We start from the raw sequence: 19,731 nt of genomic DNA on the forward strand, positions 1-19,731 counted from the left end.
GAACATACGTTCGTAGTTACGCTACGCATTTGTCAGAAGAAAAATCGATTATTTTGCCAAATTAAATGTCAAAAGTACGTAATTTCGGTAAGTTCAATTTTCCCAGTGCGGAAGATACATGAAAAGAATTTAACGAGACATCAATGCGACATATCGTGGCGCATTTCCGCGGTCATAAATAAACAGATCAATTTCGCGTGTCTAAATTATCGACGAGGCCCGACTTCGGCAAAGTAAAATTAGTTTCACGTATTTGTCATTTTATCTCACCGAGTACATCGTGCAATGACGTGCATATTGTAAGAGAAAAAATTTCATGGAACTTCAATAGAGTCTCTGCGAAACTTTTGCGACATCAATTATTCGGGACATTTTTACGATACCAACACAGTCAATCATAATCGAATGACGTACTCACCTCCAAACTGTATACTAAGAATGGCGAATCTACTGATATTAAAAAGTCCCAGAGTACAGCCGAGACAGGCGAGCGCCGGGCTGAGGGCATGAGGCCACCTTCCCAATGGATTCTCATCCTCATCGTCATCCTCGCCTCTATCGTTGTGCCTATCGACGTCTCTTTGTCTTTCGCATATCCTGCAAATACGAAAAAAAAAAAAAAAATAATAATAAAGTTTCTCTACACGCTCACAAACATTTTTAGATTAAATGACTAAGTAAGAAGTTAACTCGCCAGGTAAGAATTAAGTAGTTTCTAACATTCTTTCTATTCGATTTTTCCGGTTCATTTTATCTGAATTAATATAAACATATACATTACCGCACCTCCAATGAGCTTGACATACGTTATCAAGGTCATCATCTTAAATTACGCTCAAAAAAGTTTCACTTCCGTCACGTGTTATTTGTTACGAAGTTATCAACAAAAGAAGTTTCAGAAATTATGTAATTAAAGGGACCATCTTGCGATCTCAATGATTTTGAGATATGTTATCACGGACATCGTTGTAACCTTCGGAATTCTAACAGACGCTCATTGTTAATTAGAAAATTATTAGTGGAAATGTTTCATAAATAAAACGTAATTTCCTGACACCGTGTATATATAATAAGTAAATACGTAATGCATGCTATGTATAAATATCCGCTACATGCCAAGGCTCCTGTTTTGATTTTTTTCTATCAAATGCATGAAATGTTTTTACTCGGTGTATGTGTGTTTGTATTAGTAGTCTCTGTCAGTACGTCGTATAACTGTGCGCCAATCAGTTGGATAATTTCAAGATAATTTTTCATACTTCTAACATGCATTTGCACGAGTTTATCAACATGCCATACAATTTTATACGATGTACAGGTGACTATGAAGGAGAGGCTTCGCCCCTCCCAGCTGATTAATCTAATCTAACCCGAGCCCACTTTCTTCTTGTGAATTAAAATTATAACTTTACGCAAACTCGAAGTTACACAGAGAAATAATAATTTTCTATCCGACGAAGGAATAAGATAGGATAGCGTTAAGTACAACTTTTACTAACGAGAAGAGGATGAGTTCGGGGTTAAGTTGGATTAACCAGGGGGGAGGAGAGAAGTTCTTCTCCTATGATCAGCTATACATAATTTTTAAATCAAATCTAGAATTGAGAATAAATGTTACATTTTTTAACCTTCCTTTACTCATAATTTTTTTAATAAACAATGAGCTAAAACCTTTTAACACGTTATGTAGGCTCAACCTTTAGATCGAGCTGGACGTTCTCTCTATATGGCGAGCTCGACCTTAAGTTCGACCTACCTTTTCTCATAGAAGGTAAAAAGAATTTAGAAGGTAAGTTTAAACAAAAAATTAGAAAAAATTAGTAAAAAATTGGAAAAAAGTTAGAAGGTAAAAAAAAAATAAAAATCATGTATATATTTTTAAATACATTTCACTTAATTAAAATTAAAAAAAATATGCCGTCACGAAGGTCGGATTTTTATATACATCCATGTTAAAAGTTACTCGGAGCAATGATCTTGACAACATGTATCAAGGTCAAGCTAATCGAAAGTGAGTCCGACAAACATTTACTGAATTAACTTCAAGGCGAAAATACAGCAAAATATCCGCTAATTTCAACGGAGTGGAAGCGTCGTGGAGTCGTGCTCGCGATAAGGAATACAGCGCGTTCGTATCTCAAACGTATCTCGACTTCCGATTGCGATTTGCCGTCTGAGATCACGCCAATCCGCGAAACTAGGTCGAATGCAGTGTTTTATCACGTGCGCGCATCGTTTCGATACGGAAAAGGCCCGATCGCGAACTTCGATCCGAAACTCCGATCCTTCGGCCGAGACGCGCGCAGTTCGCGAAGAATTGCTTCACTTGGACACCGAGAGAACAACCGAGAACCATCGATGGAATCAATCGGTATGGAGAACGTCCGTCTCTCGCTGTAATCACCATGATAAATCATTGCGAACAATTAGGGCGCTGGAAAATCGCCTCTTGTTGGCGATTCCCGATGATACGCGACGCATCAATGGTGAATTATAAGCCGTGAGCTTTAGCTTATATTTAACGTAATTATTCCAACGGGCATTAAATCACCAACGACGGCGGACACACCCCGCGTGGATCGCGCGATAATAATGATAACAGATCGACCATCCAGATTGGTACCGTTATCGGGCAGAGTGGTAAAACGGGGGGAGGGGAGGGAGGCGAAACACCGCGACTCTTGATATTCTTGACGCATCAGAATGGAAGTTTCTTCGCAGAAGAGAAAATCGCAAGTCGCTTTGGTGTTATCGCATGAATGAAGGCCCTCGTTCGTCAAGTATTCGTTAAATGAAAATAAATCACACATAATTTCCGACCTTAACTATGTCCTTTTTAATCACAAAAATAATAATGACATGTATGCAAGGTTATTATTACTGATTCTATAGTAACGCTTACTAGAAAAATGCACGGAGAAAACTAATTTAAAACAGCAAATGTTTGTCAATATAGTGACAGCAAAAAAGAATTTGTTTAGACAGCGAAAAATTTGTCTGGACAGTAGAAAGATTTGTTATGATTATTAATTGTCCACATATTTAGCAAATAGCAATTAATATTCTTAACAAATCTTTCCACTGTCCAAACAAATTTTTGCTGTCTAAACAAACTTTTTTTGCTGCCACTATATTGACAAACATTTGCTGTTCCAACAAAATTCATTTTCTCTGTGCAGATCTGACTATAGTTCTTTCACTATAATAGATGACTGTATAGTTAAAAATATCAAATATTTTCCTCTCAAAGCAGATCAAATTTGCTCGCATGTGCAAATATCTCTTATACGCGATATTTTATCATATACAAACACGAAATTACATGTAACTGATGCGTTCTACAAAAGTTCGAAACAATTCGAGTGAACGGAATTCAATTTCAAGATTGTAGTCAGTTCAATGAGGCGATCAGAAAGCTCGACCGACGAATTATATTGGTCGTCTGATTTATTTAACCTTTCGTAGGTGAAATTGCTGGTACCACGCAATTAAATCAACCTTTTGCTGGTTGAGGGAATATCTGTACCATGCATGCAATTACTTTTCAGTTTCGTTAACTGCCTACTAAACTTTATGGTTCCAATTCCTACGTCAGATCGTTGATCTACTTTGATTTTTCCTCAAATCTTATCCCAATTGCAATTTGCGCAACATTTGCGTAACCTTGAGACTTGGTTCGTTTTACTCGACTTTCTTTCCAGTGTGTATTAATATTCATAAAGTTGCTATAATTTTCATCATATCGTATGCGTACATTCAAGACGCGATGCGTACGCTTGAAAATCACCGAGTATTAAGGCTGTTAACTGTAACCCTGAGGCTTAATTCTTCAGGGTTAACTGTAACTGTATAATAAGGCTGCTATAATTTTCATCATATCGTATGGGTAATTTCGGATGCGATGCGTACGCTTGAAAATCACCGAGTATTAAGGCTGTCGACTGTAAACCTGAGGTTTCATTCTTTCCGCCCGGATATTTTTCTTATGGAATTTTTATGGAATTACAAAACAGAATTTCAAGATTTTAGCGTAGCCGCAATAGCACCAATTGTCTTCCTTAAGACAGCAAAAACAAGGGACACACTATTTCCGTTATAATATTTCCGACGAATACATACAAATGATCGCAAACGATAGTGCGAGAAGCGCGACGTCGTAAAATCCACCGTGATCTTGCTCGAAGATTCATCTACGTGCAAGGAATAGCCATTTTTTTGACGAAATAGTCAAGAGAGTTAAGAGAGCACGCGAGGGTCTTATCTCGCTTTCGCACGAATCGCGTCCGCTTTTCTAATTGCGCTATTATTCGAGCCAAGATACCGGCTCATAAATTATTCAGCGCTACGGATACGTCCACCGTGTAGCGTGGTAACATGCGAAGAAATTTTTTCCAATTTTTTATCACCGGTCGTCGCCACATCGAGTATTCTACCGGTGCTCGCTAAATGAAAAAACATCGCGTGTCATTAACTGCACAGCGACGAATCACGAGTTCATCGATTCGACCGACGCAACCGCATCGGTTGCACGCAAAAGGCATGACTGCACAATGAAGAAAGAATAAGACCCGTCGGACTAATGACTGTACAACAGTTTATATAACGCGATTGAACGGTGGAATACGCTCTTATCGGTCAATTACACTATGCACTATAACCGGTGTTTGCCTTAGATGATTTCAGATTCATCTAGATGAAGATGAGATGGAAATCTGAAAATTCATCATAAGATGGAGATGATTTTTCCCTTGATTTAGCTAGATGAAAGATAAGAAAAGCAGCGTTACTTGTCTAGATAATTTGTTAGATGATATTGTTTTCATAAGAAACTTTATAAAAATTTGTAATAAAAATCATGCAAATCATAAAATAGGACAACAGTTAAGTAATTTGTCAACATAATCGCTCCAAATTTAAGGATTTAACGCAAAAGATCAATAATCATTGACTGCTCTCTCACAGTCGACAGCTTGATACAGGCTTAAAGTGGATTGATCAATTGAAACAAATGGTCTGTTCTTTTCAATTGCACTGTTAAATTGATGCAATAAGTTGGAGTGAGTCAAATATATTTTGTCTCGCTTTAACTTATTGCACCAGTTCAGCAATGCAGCTAAAAAAGAACAGACCAAAGGAGACAAAACCAAAATTTGTTCATTCGTTGAAATCCAATCTCCAATCTCTAATCTGATACGGGCTTAACGCATAGATCCATATTATTTTATTCGTTTTATTGAAAAGTGAGTTCAAAATCTGGGCCATAACGTCATTTCAGATAATTTTTAGATGAGATAACATGTTTTTCATTTAAAACGAAGATAAATATATTTTGTATTTCTCCCATCTAGATAAAGATAAAGATGATCTATTTGTTCAGCTGAATGATTATTTAGATAATTGTATCTAGATACCGGCAAACACTGGCTATAACCACTATTTCAAAGTCCTCGAGGATCGTTCACTCACAGAATGTAATTCTGCGTTAAAGGCAAGTAATGTAACGTTTTATCATTATCATTTGACACGCCAACGTGTTTTTCTCGCCGAATAACAATTATGAATGCAAACACAAGGGACTCACGTGTAAAAAAAAATATGATTAATTTAAAATTATAATTCTTTCCTTGAACTGTGGAAAATTGGCCTTTACTGCAGGGACTTTATTCATACGTGCGTGTACGCGCGTTTGTGTGTGTGTGTGTGTGTGTGTTTCTTATTACAACGAGAAAACCTCAGTCGTTACCTTGAACTAATCCTTATCGGAAATGACTGGCGCGTATACACGGCGACATGCAGTCGGAGTCGCCGGTGCAATAAAGATCGAAGGTCCTCGTCGTAATCTTCGAGGTTTCGGGAAAAAAATTCAACAGATCGTAAAATGCGAGAAATATTGAGTGCGAGATGTCATCGACTCGGTATCGTTAATCGAGTCAGAGACAGAAGCACGAGATCAGTCATACTTTTTTATTTCACCATGACATCATTAGCGATATATCAGATGATAAAATGAGATAAAGTAAATTTTGCTTTAATCAACTTCACGGTATGCAGTAAAAAATATTGTATTAAATTTAAATTTAACACATTTCACACGTTCCAAACAGTCTACATAAATTTGTGTGTGTTAATTTAACCCTTTGCACTCGAGGGCTCCGGAGCGGAGCCATTAAAAATTTGTCTTCAAACTTAAAACAAACTATTAACAATTATTAACAAATTAACAAAATTAAAAAAAAAAACAATAACGTACAACAATTACTTTTCTTTTAATGCGCATATCATTTACTTATATGTGAATATGATCTTTCCACTGAAATTGCTCCGAGTTGCTGGTAATATGAATGGAAAAAAAACTTCGAGTGCAAAGGGTTAATATGAGATGAACATGTTGAAAAGTAACACAAATATTATATCAAAAATTAATATAAAATTAATATCTATAATACGTTAGTCGACATTGAAATATAAAATATGTTATTTTAACATTTGCACATATTGAATATTCAACTCAACGCAAAGTATTGAAACAACATAAACAGAATACGTTAAATTAACATCTACGGATATGTTATAAATTTGATACACAAATTTTAACAAGCGCTGATTTCAATACAAGCATAAAATGTTTTTTACCGCAAATATCGTCAGCGACGAAGCGAGGCAAATTTTTTACTTGACGTCACGAATATATCTCGAGGTGCCGGAAGCCCAAAGGTCGCCGAAGACCTTGCCTAAATACCACGAAGTGGTCGGCAACGAAAAGATCGATACGACCGACCAACCCATCGCTAATGATCGCAAACTCCCCGAACAAAGTGTCCTATAACTAATGCAATTCGCGATTAGGCACACGCGAGCGCCACTCTTGACACGATAACCACACAGTCTCCGTTTCTTTCTCGTCGTGACTTGTTTCGGACTCGAGCCCAGTTTGCGCGGGTCAGTCCGGTCGATCGAGACCGCTCACGTCGATGAAAATACCAGGCGAAACAGTTAAACCCACAGTAGGCCGAGCGAGATACGTCTTGCGTTTGGTAGCCTCGATCATGTCTCGAGATAACTGGCGAAACGTTTAATGTTATAATAAAAATATACATGTTACATGTTAGGAATAATTTTACGTTCGAGAGACACTAAGACTTGAGCGAGAGGAATATCGAAACTACATCAGAGTCTGATAGTCTTGACGGCGCTTGTGATTGCTGCACCGATGATGCAATATAATCCCAACTGCCAATCGGATCGTGGGAGAGAATAGGAGAACGTGTCGTTACTTCAACCGTAAGAGTAACGACACGAAATAAGAAATTGTGAGTAATACGACTCCTTCACTTCGTCATTTCATTGTGCGAAATCGCGGGAGTTTACGTGCACGACCTAAAGACATCATTATCGCCTTAGAATGATGCGTAATACGGCTCGTGTTACGAGACTTAAATTACCTCGTGATATCATTCGGCACACTTTCATGAATTAATCAAGAAGAAATTATACGAGATCGAACGAAGCGGACTAACAGATACTGGGAGAATGATTTATTTCTCGGATTATAACGAAGAATCATTCGCATTAATATTATCTCCGATCAACCTGTGACAGTCCCGTTAATATTAATTGCATGATAACGTTTACTGGATTCTGCGTACGTATGTGTATGTGTTTGTGTGTGAAATATCAGGAGAAAAAACATGACATTCCAGTTCCTGTACCGGTTCAATCATTAAGATTCGCTTTTGTCATATGTAGTCGGTACAGTTAACGTACGGTAACATGTCTTCGCGCATTCGATATCGCTCGAAATAAGCACACTGTGAGAATAAAAAATAGTTAATCTTAAATTATAGTCACTTACCGTGCTATCTATAATATATTTGTTGTATCTATTATATCATTATTCTAGCAAAAAAAGTAATTGCATCAATATACATATAAGGTTATTATTATAGAAATATTTTCCTCGACTACAATTATTTTACTGTGCATTTATCATTAACATCGTTTGACACTAATAGTCGTTAATCATTAATATCAAACACTTTTCTCAGTCAGTTTTGTACACAGATGCACCGATATAAAACGTCTGCGAATGAAGTAACGGAATGCTCTACCAGTGGCCTTATGTTGAATTTGTTCTACCCTATAGAAAATTTTCCTTCATCTTCGGTACTAGAAAATTTGAAAACTTATCTATTATTTACGATGAAATACAAGAGAAATACCAATATACGATACGATGACAGTGGTGAGGTATCCGTTTAAAATGTATTGTTCCGTGGTGATAATTGTTGGAAACGCTGCAGCGATGAGCGATGCGAAAAATTGCAATGTAAGATCGGAAAAACCACGCTGACGGAATATCTTTGTCTTGTATGTAGCGTAGTAGCAAAGTTCGTAGTATCAAACGTAGTATCAAACGAAAGTTCCAAGTTCTCAGTCCATGTCATTCACGCCGTCGAAGGTCGTTGCGTAATGTCGTAATCATGCAAAACGGCAAATAAAATTATCTGTGCCGACAACGGCTGTTCGCCGTGCTTCATGAAGCAAACCTGGCCGCAGCCAGGAGATTTCTTCAGTCGTTCGGTCAGTTAGATTTCTTCCATTCGGAGACCAGCCGTTTCTCTCCAACTTTTCTGTTTTTTTTTTGTACAAGAAACACGGAAAACACCGGAATTTTGATGAAAGTATCAGGACAATTAGTTCGTCTCGCACAATTTTGAAATCGAGTTCAGAGTTTTAGACAGAGTTTAGCACACCGAGAAAAGGATTTGGTAATAAGTACTAAAATTTGGTGAATATCTGCCGACCAAATATTTGATTACTTGGCAACCAAATGATTTCATTCCACGTACTGTATATACAGTACTATAATTCCATATATTATATATTTAGTATACGCGATTACAGACAGGCGAATTAGCTCTTGCACTCAATACCGTCCCTCTAAACTAGCTAATCGCGCAAGACTCTCCGAACGCTGGGTCTGACAACCTTGATCCGTATTCGATGACGCTTGTCGGCAACCGACAGGTATCTCTCGATACATCTCTGATTCGATTTAACAGTTCGTTTGAGCCGTCTAGTACAAACGATTCTAACAACGGCGAATTATCTCGTTAGCCATCGATTCCGTCGACTCGTGCAAAAAAATACCGAACGTCGCGCAGAACACGGGAAAAATTCCACAATTATTCTGCATTTCGAAATCTGATGCGAAAAAAATCAACGAAAGATTCCGTCGAATACAGACTTCCTGCAGTATTTAGCCGCGTGTCGTCCTCGGAAAGTCGAAACATTGCGAAATATTAATGCGCGTTATAATAAGCGAGTATATCTTTCGACTCACTGCGTGATGACTTATGCGCGGTCGCCGTATATACGTAAAATATGCATGTACGTACGTATATCGAAAAAGAGACGGATAAAAAGAAAAAAATTAAGTCTCAAGGAGGTCTAGGTTTCAGGATATATTTTGTCGTGTAAACTACGTGATAAGTAACTAATCGACTCAAGTAGAATAAAAATCGAGTCAGATTAGCAATCTGACGTTACAACTAAAAAAAAAAAAATGAAGTCGACAGTAGAAGGTTAACGAAACTAAAACATAGATGCTTGCTTGATATAAATATTCTCTCAACTGCCAGAAGGTTGATCTGACTACATAATACAAGTAATTCTATTTCTGGCAGAAGGTTAAGTAAATCGGACCAGATAAATACGACCGGTAATGGGCTGCGTGAGTCTTATGGTTTTGCTCTTGTTTCGTACAGTCAAGTTATTAAAAAAACAAAAAAGAACGAATATTTTGCAGAAAGAAGTTGAAGAAATTTGACGTGTTATTTATTAGCGGAACAAAGCCAGCAGAATCGATTCTAATTAATATTTTGATTTGTGGCTTAATTGTTGCTCAAAAGTTGCTGAAGAAAAAATGTGTTGCTTCGCTAGTTTTCTAACAAATGATGTTCCATTAAAGCAAGATGAAGTTAGCGGAACAATATAGATAGACCGGGTCAATTTCCCGGCAATATTTATCAGCGTTTATAGCTTCACCTTGTTTGGTAAACGAATAATGCACGATGTTCTTGCTTGATCACCATACAGACACCATAATCTTCTTTGGACGAAGGTTCGGTTTTGGCATGTGTTTCGGAGGCTAATTCGCATCTAACAACTGCGTAGAATGTCGACGGTTGTCATAAAGCATCCGTAAAGCATTTTTCATCACACGTCACTATTCTGTGCAATATTCCACCGTTATTCGGGAAAGCAAAGAAGTGCAGATCTCTAAACATCTCATCTTGTTCCTCTCTGTCAGTTCATGGGGAACTCATTTGTCCAACTTTTTCATTTTTCCCGAGACTTTGAAATGTCGTACGACAGTTGAATGATGGATGAATTTTCCCGCAATCTCTCGAACTGTCAATCTCGGATCCGCTTCAATCATGTCCTTTAAAACGGCGTCGTCAATGACGGAGGTAATGCATGCCCGCGAGGTAAATTGTCGAGGTTTGTGCCTCCGGACCGAAACTTTTCGAACTAACGCCTCATCGCCTTTTCACTGACGGAACTTTCGCCGAAAGCTGTATTAATGTTTCGCGTTGCCTCGGCCACACTATGACCTCGTACAAGTAAATCAAACGAATTCCTTTATTTTCCACGTTGACTTAAACGCGAATTTCAACAATTAATACCGTAATGAATAAAGTTATGTACACAAATCATTAGTCATTACTTTACTTCTCCATTTTCGATTTGCGAATACATCAAAGGGTTCACTTTGAACGAAGACATTGCCGAGAAGGATACTTCGTGTGGAAGTATATCGTCACAAGAAAGGAAACATCGCATGCTTTGGGGAGTCGATTACCTGTCCCGATCGAAAGAAACGTACATTTTTCATGAAGCCATTCGATTCGTAGCTCGACGCGTTGCTACATTATGAAGAAAGCGGCTGGGATACTCGATTCATCCGCAAATAGCACGTTCCTATTTACTCGGTGCGTTAACATACCTCCTTGGTACGGATAATAAAATAAGGAAAAGACTACGTTCACATATTCACTGCCAATATTGAAAATCTATGATACATGTAATATATACGAACTATAGATTTTCAGTACTGGCAATGAATAATATGTGAACACAGCCGGAAAAAGATGCGTTGGAAAAATGCAAATTGAGAACCGGAGATTCACTTTAGAGTGAAACAAGTATATTTTGTCTAGCTCTAACTTATTGCACCAATTCAGCAGTGCAGCTAAAAAAGAACAGACCAAAGGAGACAAAACTGGAATTTGTTGCTTCGTCGAAATCTAATCTGCAATTCCTAGCCTGATACAAGCTCAATGCATAGGTCGATATTATTTCATTCATTTTATCGAAAAGTGAGTTCAAAATCTGGGCTATAACATCATTTCAGATAATTTTTAGATGAGATAACACATTTTTTTTTGTTACTTAAGATGAAGACGAATGTATTTTGTATTTCTTCCATCTAGAAAAAAGAAAAAACTAAAGATAAAAATTATCTTTTTAATCATCTGGATGATTACTTAGATAATTTCATCTAGATACCGGAAAACACCGATTGTGCATCAATACGAATCTCCTGATACCTGACGCGATGCCGTCGCTGGCTGCAGTAGAAGTACTGGCAGATCATCGGGTCGTGGTTCATCCTCGTCACGTGTCACGCCATCACCGATGTCAACGACCGTCAATCTCCGCGCGATTCGACACCACCTTTCGTTGTCACCGTCGTTTTTCCTTTTCTTCTTTCTTTTTGGCGTACTGTTTGGGAAGAACACGGTGGAGAGAATATGACCTTTTCGAACCGGATCGTCGTCGTCCTACCTTCGCTGTTTCAGTGATCGCGCACTACACAATAGTTGCGCAAAATACGCTTGATCTACGAGGCGTCGCGAGTGACCGGCGACTCAATTTATAAATAAGAAGGTTCCGCCTCAAGGATCACAGTCGATCGATTAATTTCACTTTCATACGGACGTTCCCCGAGATACGCAGAATAATAAGCCACCACTTTTCCCCATCTCTCGGGATATCCTCGAACGAAAACAAACGAAAATCTTCCTCTTTATATAAGAGTCGCTTAATTAATTTTGCATCTCGTTACACGGCGTGTATAATTAACACGCTCAACCGTATTGTTCCTCTCCTCTCACGGAATGCTTCCGACCTAACCGAAGCCGGACGATCAATTCATTCGCCGAACAATGATATGTCGGCTCCATCGTCGTTTTCTTTCCGAGTACATTTTCCACGAAATTCAGCTCTCTCCTCTCTCTCTCTCTCTCTCTTCCCTCCTCGTTATTTCGCTCCCAAAGTTTTCTACTATCTTCCACCGCTTTCCCGTCGCCGCCGTTATTAGCAGAGTTACAGTTCGAGGGAAAAGCCGCGCGCGAAATGCACTTCGCCCGGAGGCTCCACGACGATGGGGCTTTAATGAGCCGCGGGACAATCGAATTTCGAAACCCTCGCCCTTCTGGTCCCTTCTGTTCTCACCTAATCTAGCGCGATAAAGTCACGCGCGTTTCTTGATTTCGCTCACGCACTCCGTCCACACGCGGCTTCTCTCGTTCCCGCCTGACGCGCACAATGCGTGCGTCCCGGTACGCCCGTTATTTTTCACCGTATCATATTTCGCTGCGACGAACAATACCGGAGGATTACCCAACTGTTGTTTAACTGTTTTGTCAGCCTTCCACAATAGTCGCCAGCTGTGACCCCAACGGGGGAAACACGCTGTATACGCGTGATATAATCGTCCGGGCTCTCGAAACCGCGCGGAATCTCTCGTTCCTTTGTCTCGCGAATCTTTATGAATTGCCAGAGATAACGGAAGACGTCCGGCGATTTTCCGAGGCCTTCGTTTAATCTCAAACGTTTTTATTCTTCTTCTTCAAATGAAGACTTTTCCGAAAGATTTGAAGCTGATTTCCTCGCGGAAACGCGAATTCCTCCTCCCGTCCACGCGATCCGCCGAGTAATCGGCGACGACGAGCGTCGGAGATCGGAATCAAGTAGATCCGAGAAAATAAGCAAAAAAAAAACTGCTCTTGCGGTGTCACGAGAAATTTGGTCAATTCCGGAGAGCTCGGCGAGAGAAACCCGGTCAAAACTCTCCGGATAAAATTGTTCGATCCCGAAATTCGTGGAATTTCGAATGAATGTCAATCGTCAGGGGAGCGATTAATCGCGAGGAGGTTTAGCGAGCAGTTTTCCCGCACTGTTCATTCGTCGGCTGCCTCGTTTACCGCGCCTCCGTCTGTGCCATCGATCGGTTCGCACGCGGTTTGCGCGCACTCGCGCCGGCGGTGCACTCGCGACCGCTTGGAAAAGTTTCGACCACCTTGACGATCCCTTCCGGCTTCATCGTCGCCGCTTTGCAAGTTTACTCGCGAACTTCGCTCGCGAATCGATACCGGCACGTAACTATACACACCGCAATGCGGTCACGCCGGAGTAGCGCTTATTTCCTTACACAGCCTCGGGGAACACGGCGTAAAGAAGCGTCGACGACGACGACGTAAATTCGTGCCGCGTTTGCAGGTGTTTTCTTTTCTCTCGAAAACCGGCGAGTAAGTCCGCGAGCGGGATTCGCATCGGCGAATGAAATTCGCGCATGTGAGTGCCGAACGTCCGAAAAGTAACGGGAGCGTTGAGGGAGGTCCTAACGTCCCGATAGAAAACGAAGAGTCTGACCTTTTGTTTCAATCAGAAATCTCCCCGATGTCGCGATCGAATCTGCGATCGACTACGCTCCGTGGATTATATTTTTAGCCGCACACATCCCAGTACCGTGTCGGGGGACGTTTTTACGCACACCGACGATATCCCTCCTTTTCACTTCATTAGTTAGCAAGTTAGTTAGCAAAGTTATCCTCGAGCGACCTGCCAGCCTTCTAATCAAAGCCCGCTCCGAGTCAGCCACTTCGTCAAAGTTATCCTCGAGCAACACGTGCGATATACTCGTAGAAGCGCGAGATTTCCTCTTCGTGATCTCGGTCTCGTAAGGAAGTCTCGAACACGTCCTCGATCAGCGTTCGACCCCGCGTCGACGGCGAGCCTCCGACCAGAGTCACCTCAACGCGACTGAGAGACGTAGCGCATCGTGATCGTCGGTAATGCACTGCTGTTCAATTCGTCGTCGGTACTCGTCGCATCCAGATCGGAGCGTGTCGTAGGGGGAAGGTACGCGCGCAGACTCGCGTTTCTCTCTCCTCGATTCACTCGCGCACCGATAAGCCAAGCAATTGCAGGAGGGAAGACGTTACGACGTTGGTAACATCCCGTCGAAAATCGTCCAAGCGTTTCACCGGGGCCGATCACACCGGATGACGACTACTCTCGGCCAACTCGAGAGATTCCCTCTCGTCGTGCTTCGCTTCCGCGCGAAGATCGGCACCGAACGACGACTTCTCGGCGCAGCGACGGGCTGCCAACGACGTCGCTAACACACTGCCGACGGGATCCTCCGCGTCCGGCGAGGCAAGGTAGTTACACTGCCGCGACCTGACGGTGCCTGCTCACGTTGGATAACTGTATTCCGGCTGTGTGTCGCGTGACGACACAGTCGAGGAATATTCGCGGCCGGGGAGAGAGGGGAGGGGGCGGCCAAGTGGACGAGGACGCGCACGTGTGTGTGCGATTGACGAGAGGCTCTCCCGACCGAGAGAGAGGGGGACAGGCAATCGACCGGTGCGATTTCGCGATAGACCGGTGTATCAATTGAATATGTGTAATCGCGGTTTCGTCGTTTAAGGAGGCTCGAGTGTTCGACCAGATATAAGATAAACCTGTAATGCGCACAAGGTATATCTGTCGTTAAGGATATCCGTCATATACCTGTAGTTTAAGTCAACGTGAACGATCAAGTCCTGTACCACTTTGCGAAAAACCACGCAGATTTTCGAGCTATTAATTGGAGAAGCCTCTATACATGACCGTTTTCAATAATTAGCGACTCAAAATTTCGCGTGATTCTTAGGAAAATGGTAGGAGGCTTTTTTGTTCACATTGACTTGAACCACGAGTGCGCTGAGAAACCCATTTGGTTGAATCAACGAAATTCTTGTTTGACTATGGGCAAACAAATTTTTTTTGGTTATTACGAGCAAAAAATTTGTTTGCTCATAATCAAACAAGAATTTCGTTGATTCAACTAAATGAGTTTCTCAGTATGTATGATGAATATCCCATTTACTGACAGACATCCTGTATATATGATACAAAAGTTAATTAAACGAACGTTAATGCGTAACAGAAATCTCAATATAAATCTTTACCGTATCGTTTGCAAAATATTTCATTATAAACTTGTAACACATGTAGAAATCTCATTATACAATAAATTTCTTCTAATTTGACGTATTTATGTATAAGAGTTATGGAAAACAGTCGTTATGTTAATACGTGTAAGTATTTCACACTAATTTCACATGATTTTTTATTCACACAGCATAGGTCACTGATGATTCACGTTACAGTACGCGCGTGTGTGTGTTATTCCACTTACTTAATTTTCCTTTAGCGGAATATCATAAAACAAATTTTTTCTTTAGCAACTTTTTAACAACAAATAAAAATATTAGAATTGATTTTACTCATTTTATTCCGCTAATTTATAAAAAATCGATATTTCTGATTTCATGTCGATGGTATACTTGGTAAGAGATATTTTTGGATACTTGGTGAGAGATATATGGTGATGGATACTTTGAGAACAAATAGTCGGTTTTCGGAGTTATTGACGTTTCTCGCGTTAACACAACGTAATGTTTGCGGTATCGCAAATGTGTGAAATGCATAATTTTACAAATGCAAAAATAAAATTTTGTATATAGAAATGCTTCAATTCTTGTGTTACCCGAAGAAGCGGGAATTGGATAACGGCTTTTTTTTTAATGTGACTCATTCGAAACTACAACGTGGATATTGTAATCTTCTGAATTAAGATTCACTTTTCGGCTACGCTTCGTAGACATATAGATATAACATGTGTGTAAAAAGCGCGAAGGTATGAAAAATCGTGATTCATTGCAGCAGCCGACATTTGTCCCGAGCACTTTCAGTAATCTGTTGCAACTAATTTGTCATAACTAAAAAAAGGCGCCTAAGTCTATTCTATAACGTTTAATGACAGTGTCGTTAAAAGTTATAGAATAGGCTAATCGTTACGTTACTATTGCACAGTTTTTTTACCGTTTATTATATCTGCGCAATGACAACATAAAGATAACGACACTGTCGTTAAAAGTTACTGAGCAGATCTACTATGCCGTTACATGAACCTATGCTTGTGCTATATTTCTTTCCTGTTTTTCACTCTACATTTACTTCCTGAAATATGAACGTGCATTTCAGTATCGCGTTATATAATGGATACAACTTCGATGCTATGTACGCAATGTATAATCAGTAATAACCTAAAAACATTATTATTGTATATATTAATTACCTTCAGAGAGTCGGCAAAAAATATATATGTCATTTACATCATTCATGTACGTCATTTACATCTCAGATGCACGTGTGTCTTTTTATTACAATTTATTAGCATGCGTGTTTAAATTATTCACGTGTGTGTGTGTGTGTGTGTGTGTGTGTGTGTGTGTGTGTGTGTGTGTGTGTGTGTGTGTGTGNGAATGTCGCACGATATTTCAAGCAATCTCTCTCATTATTTTTTTTTTCACAGAACGCTTTGAAAGGTCGCGCGAAACATCTGGAAAATTTTTCTATAGATGTGCAATACGTATACGTAACACTCAATACAATGGCGCTACCATACAACTCTTCTGATAACATCTGTTGGAATCGAACACGAACCTACTTTGCACTCACCCAATATTTAATGACTGCTCGATTTTATCCATTTTCAAAAGAAAGTAACAGTAGTTAATTTTAAGTATCTGTCACAACAAAACTAATTGACAAATCTATCTGAAACTGTACTTTGTAGAGGTTTAAAAGGATGGTAGATGTCAACTATCATGTCAGTTTGATATTAGTGGCGGCATCTCATATATTTTCTAAGCATTTATTAAACGACCTTAAGATATATATATATATANTGGTTTCGATATAATATGTATCAATTGACATTGTTTGACAAGCATCTGATATAGCCATTGTGTGTCGTACTGAATATAACGGAGATAAAACAAAGGAGAGGCTCGCACGCGAAAGAACGAAAACCAAATGAGCGATCGAGCGCGGAAGCGAGACAGGAAGAGACGCACGACCGTGTTTTATTCAGAAACGTGACCGAGAGGAGAAATTTGAAGGGTTGGAGAAAAAACGTGTTTCCAAAGTTTAAAAGTTTCTTCAAGAATCACGTCCGTCGAGACGGCCCGCTAAGAAATACACTCGCCCTCTGTTTCGTCTGACAAATCGCTGAGAAACGAATTCGCCTCGCCCGCATGATTAACTTCTTTTGATGTTCAGGGTCTCGACGGGAAAGCTTTCGCGGCTTGCAACTAAATCGGGTCGCGCCCGAAAATTTTTGCAAAAAAGATTTGGCGATCGAGCGCGTCATTCGGCTACGATAAATAATCGTGTATATTATATTATTGGGAGAAATCACACTTTAATTAATTAATATTTAATTTAATTAATATTTAATTTAAATGACAATTTCATTTAGATAACAGCGCGCAGGTTATGTCGTACTTCAGTATGTCGTACTTCGCGCAACGGGTGCACGTTAATGGTATAAAATTAGTTTTTTATCTTGTTTTCCCGTTATTTCCAGTTTTCTGCGTGAGAATGAATTACATATGGTACAACACTTTTTGTATCGCGTTACATGAAGTTCTTATGATTTAGGCGTACAGGAAATAGAATCAGATCAATAACATCGTATATTGCAATAAAGAATTTTACTCACAATGTGTTTCGTCCGGCGGGACAGTTTCATTTCTCGCGATTATTTGCCGAATAAATTCACCGTTATCGCCGTGACATAAAGAGAGACCCATCAACTTAGCGTCCGTAAATATTCCGACAAGATCGCGAGACGAGAACGATTGCGAATCGAAATTCGGCGAGAGATAAATAAAACTCGCGAGTGACGATCGCGCGAATTTCACTTTCGGCAGGCGTCGGACTTCGAGATTTGTGTAAATACTTGAAAACGTCCAAACGTGTACCTCATTTCATCTTTTCGGCCACATCCCGCGCGTTTTCTCACAATGCCATTCTCGTGACACCGTCGGTATTGGGATAACTTCTCGAATTGAGAAACACTCGTGCAAGATGCACCGACACGAGTGCATCGCCAATATTTTACTTGCATTGTGATTCCGCTATGGAAAGACATGTAACATATGATATGATAATAAGTTTCGGAGCGAGCAAGAAGAAAATTTACGTAACTCAAAACCCGTTACATCACATATGGTAACGTAATCGCACATAAGCGATCAATTTGCAAATTCAATCGCAGAATTATCATTATAGCGTATGTGAAGTTAGTGTCTCATTTCGTGGAAATTCACAAATTATTCAGAGTTCTGGCTTTCATTTTAATAGTTTTAGAGTTCCTGGTAGGTTAAACAAATAGTTCAGCTCATTAACCCTTTCGCGGCGAACAGCGCCTTTAGGCGCTCAGCTATAGATGCTCATTCTCAGCGAACAGCGCCGTTCGGCGCTCAGGCAAATTTACCCGCGGTGAACGAACAGCGCCAGATGGCGCCCATCCGGAGCCGCTCTTTTCGTACGAAGGCGCTGTTCGTTTGTTATCAACAACTGCCATTAATGTCCATTAAGTTGTTTTTGACGTGCTAGCAGCATACGCTTCTTGTGCAAAGGTTTTTTTTACATAGTCAAATATTATATACACACTGCGTTCGGAACGACTCGCGTATTTGGTCCGCGCGGTCGATCTGGCATCGGCTGCTTAGAGCGCAACTCTTTCCAGAGCACTCCGCCGCGAAAGGGTTAAAGCAGCAAAAATGGGTCCGGACAAACTGAAACGCCAGGTTCACGCTGCACGATATATTCTTCAGCAATGTATAGAAATTGTAAAAATTCACTGCAGTACAATATTTAATACAATACAATATAATACAAAATTCAATACTATATTGATTATATTTAAAAAGTACCGCATAATGTTTAACGCCAGAACTCTTTAGAATCTGCTTAGATAGTTCAGAATTACATGAGAAATATTTTAAAACGCCAAGAATTCTCGTAAATCGATCAGCGTCTTACCTGCATACCTGCAAAGGCACTTTCTTCGGAGGATAAAAATTACGTAAATATTCAAAAAGCTATATTTATTATTAGAACTCTCTCTAGAACTCTTGTAGAACTTTAAGTCTTTTGGAATCTTGCATTAAATGTCAAGGAAACCCGTGCGAGGCAAAGTACGAAACGCAGCGTAAACCTGGCGTTTCAGTTTATCCGGACCAACTTTTGCTGCTTTAACGAACAGAACTATTTATTTAAACCATCAGAAATGCTCTAGAACTATTGAAAATGGAGCCAGAACTATGAATAGTTTGCGAGTTTCCACGAAGTGAGACACCGGCTTCACACACACACACACACACACACCCATTATTATTAAGAAATTTTCAATTCAATTTTCAAGACTGATATCTTTCCCAGCGGCACGCCGATCAAGTTCACACGATTGCATTAATCGATATAATATTACAGCCATACGAGTCGCGGTAGCGTCTTCAAAAGCAAGCGTTGAGACATGTTATC

At 39.9% G+C, this 19,731-nt stretch overlaps 1 protein-coding gene across 2 annotated transcripts in view; it reads right to left on the reverse strand.

The window, feature by feature from the left end:
- The window catches only part of LOC106751810, a 66,909-nt gene that overhangs the window by 9,135 nt on the left and 38,043 nt on the right, over positions 1-19,731 (reverse strand). For both annotated transcript variants that reach the window (XM_014632991.1, XM_014632990.1), the window contains exon 4: positions 419-597. In XM_014632991.1, the coding sequence (XP_014488477.1) occupies positions 419-597 (179 nt within the window). The remainder of the gene's footprint in view (positions 1-418; positions 598-19,731) is intronic.

This window comes from Dinoponera quadriceps, unplaced genomic scaffold (genome assembly GCF_001313825.1).
Source record: "Dinoponera quadriceps isolate SergipeBrazil2010 unplaced genomic scaffold, ASM131382v1 scaffold179, whole genome shotgun sequence".
In the NCBI taxonomy this organism is placed as follows: domain Eukaryota; kingdom Metazoa; phylum Arthropoda; class Insecta; order Hymenoptera; family Formicidae; genus Dinoponera; species Dinoponera quadriceps.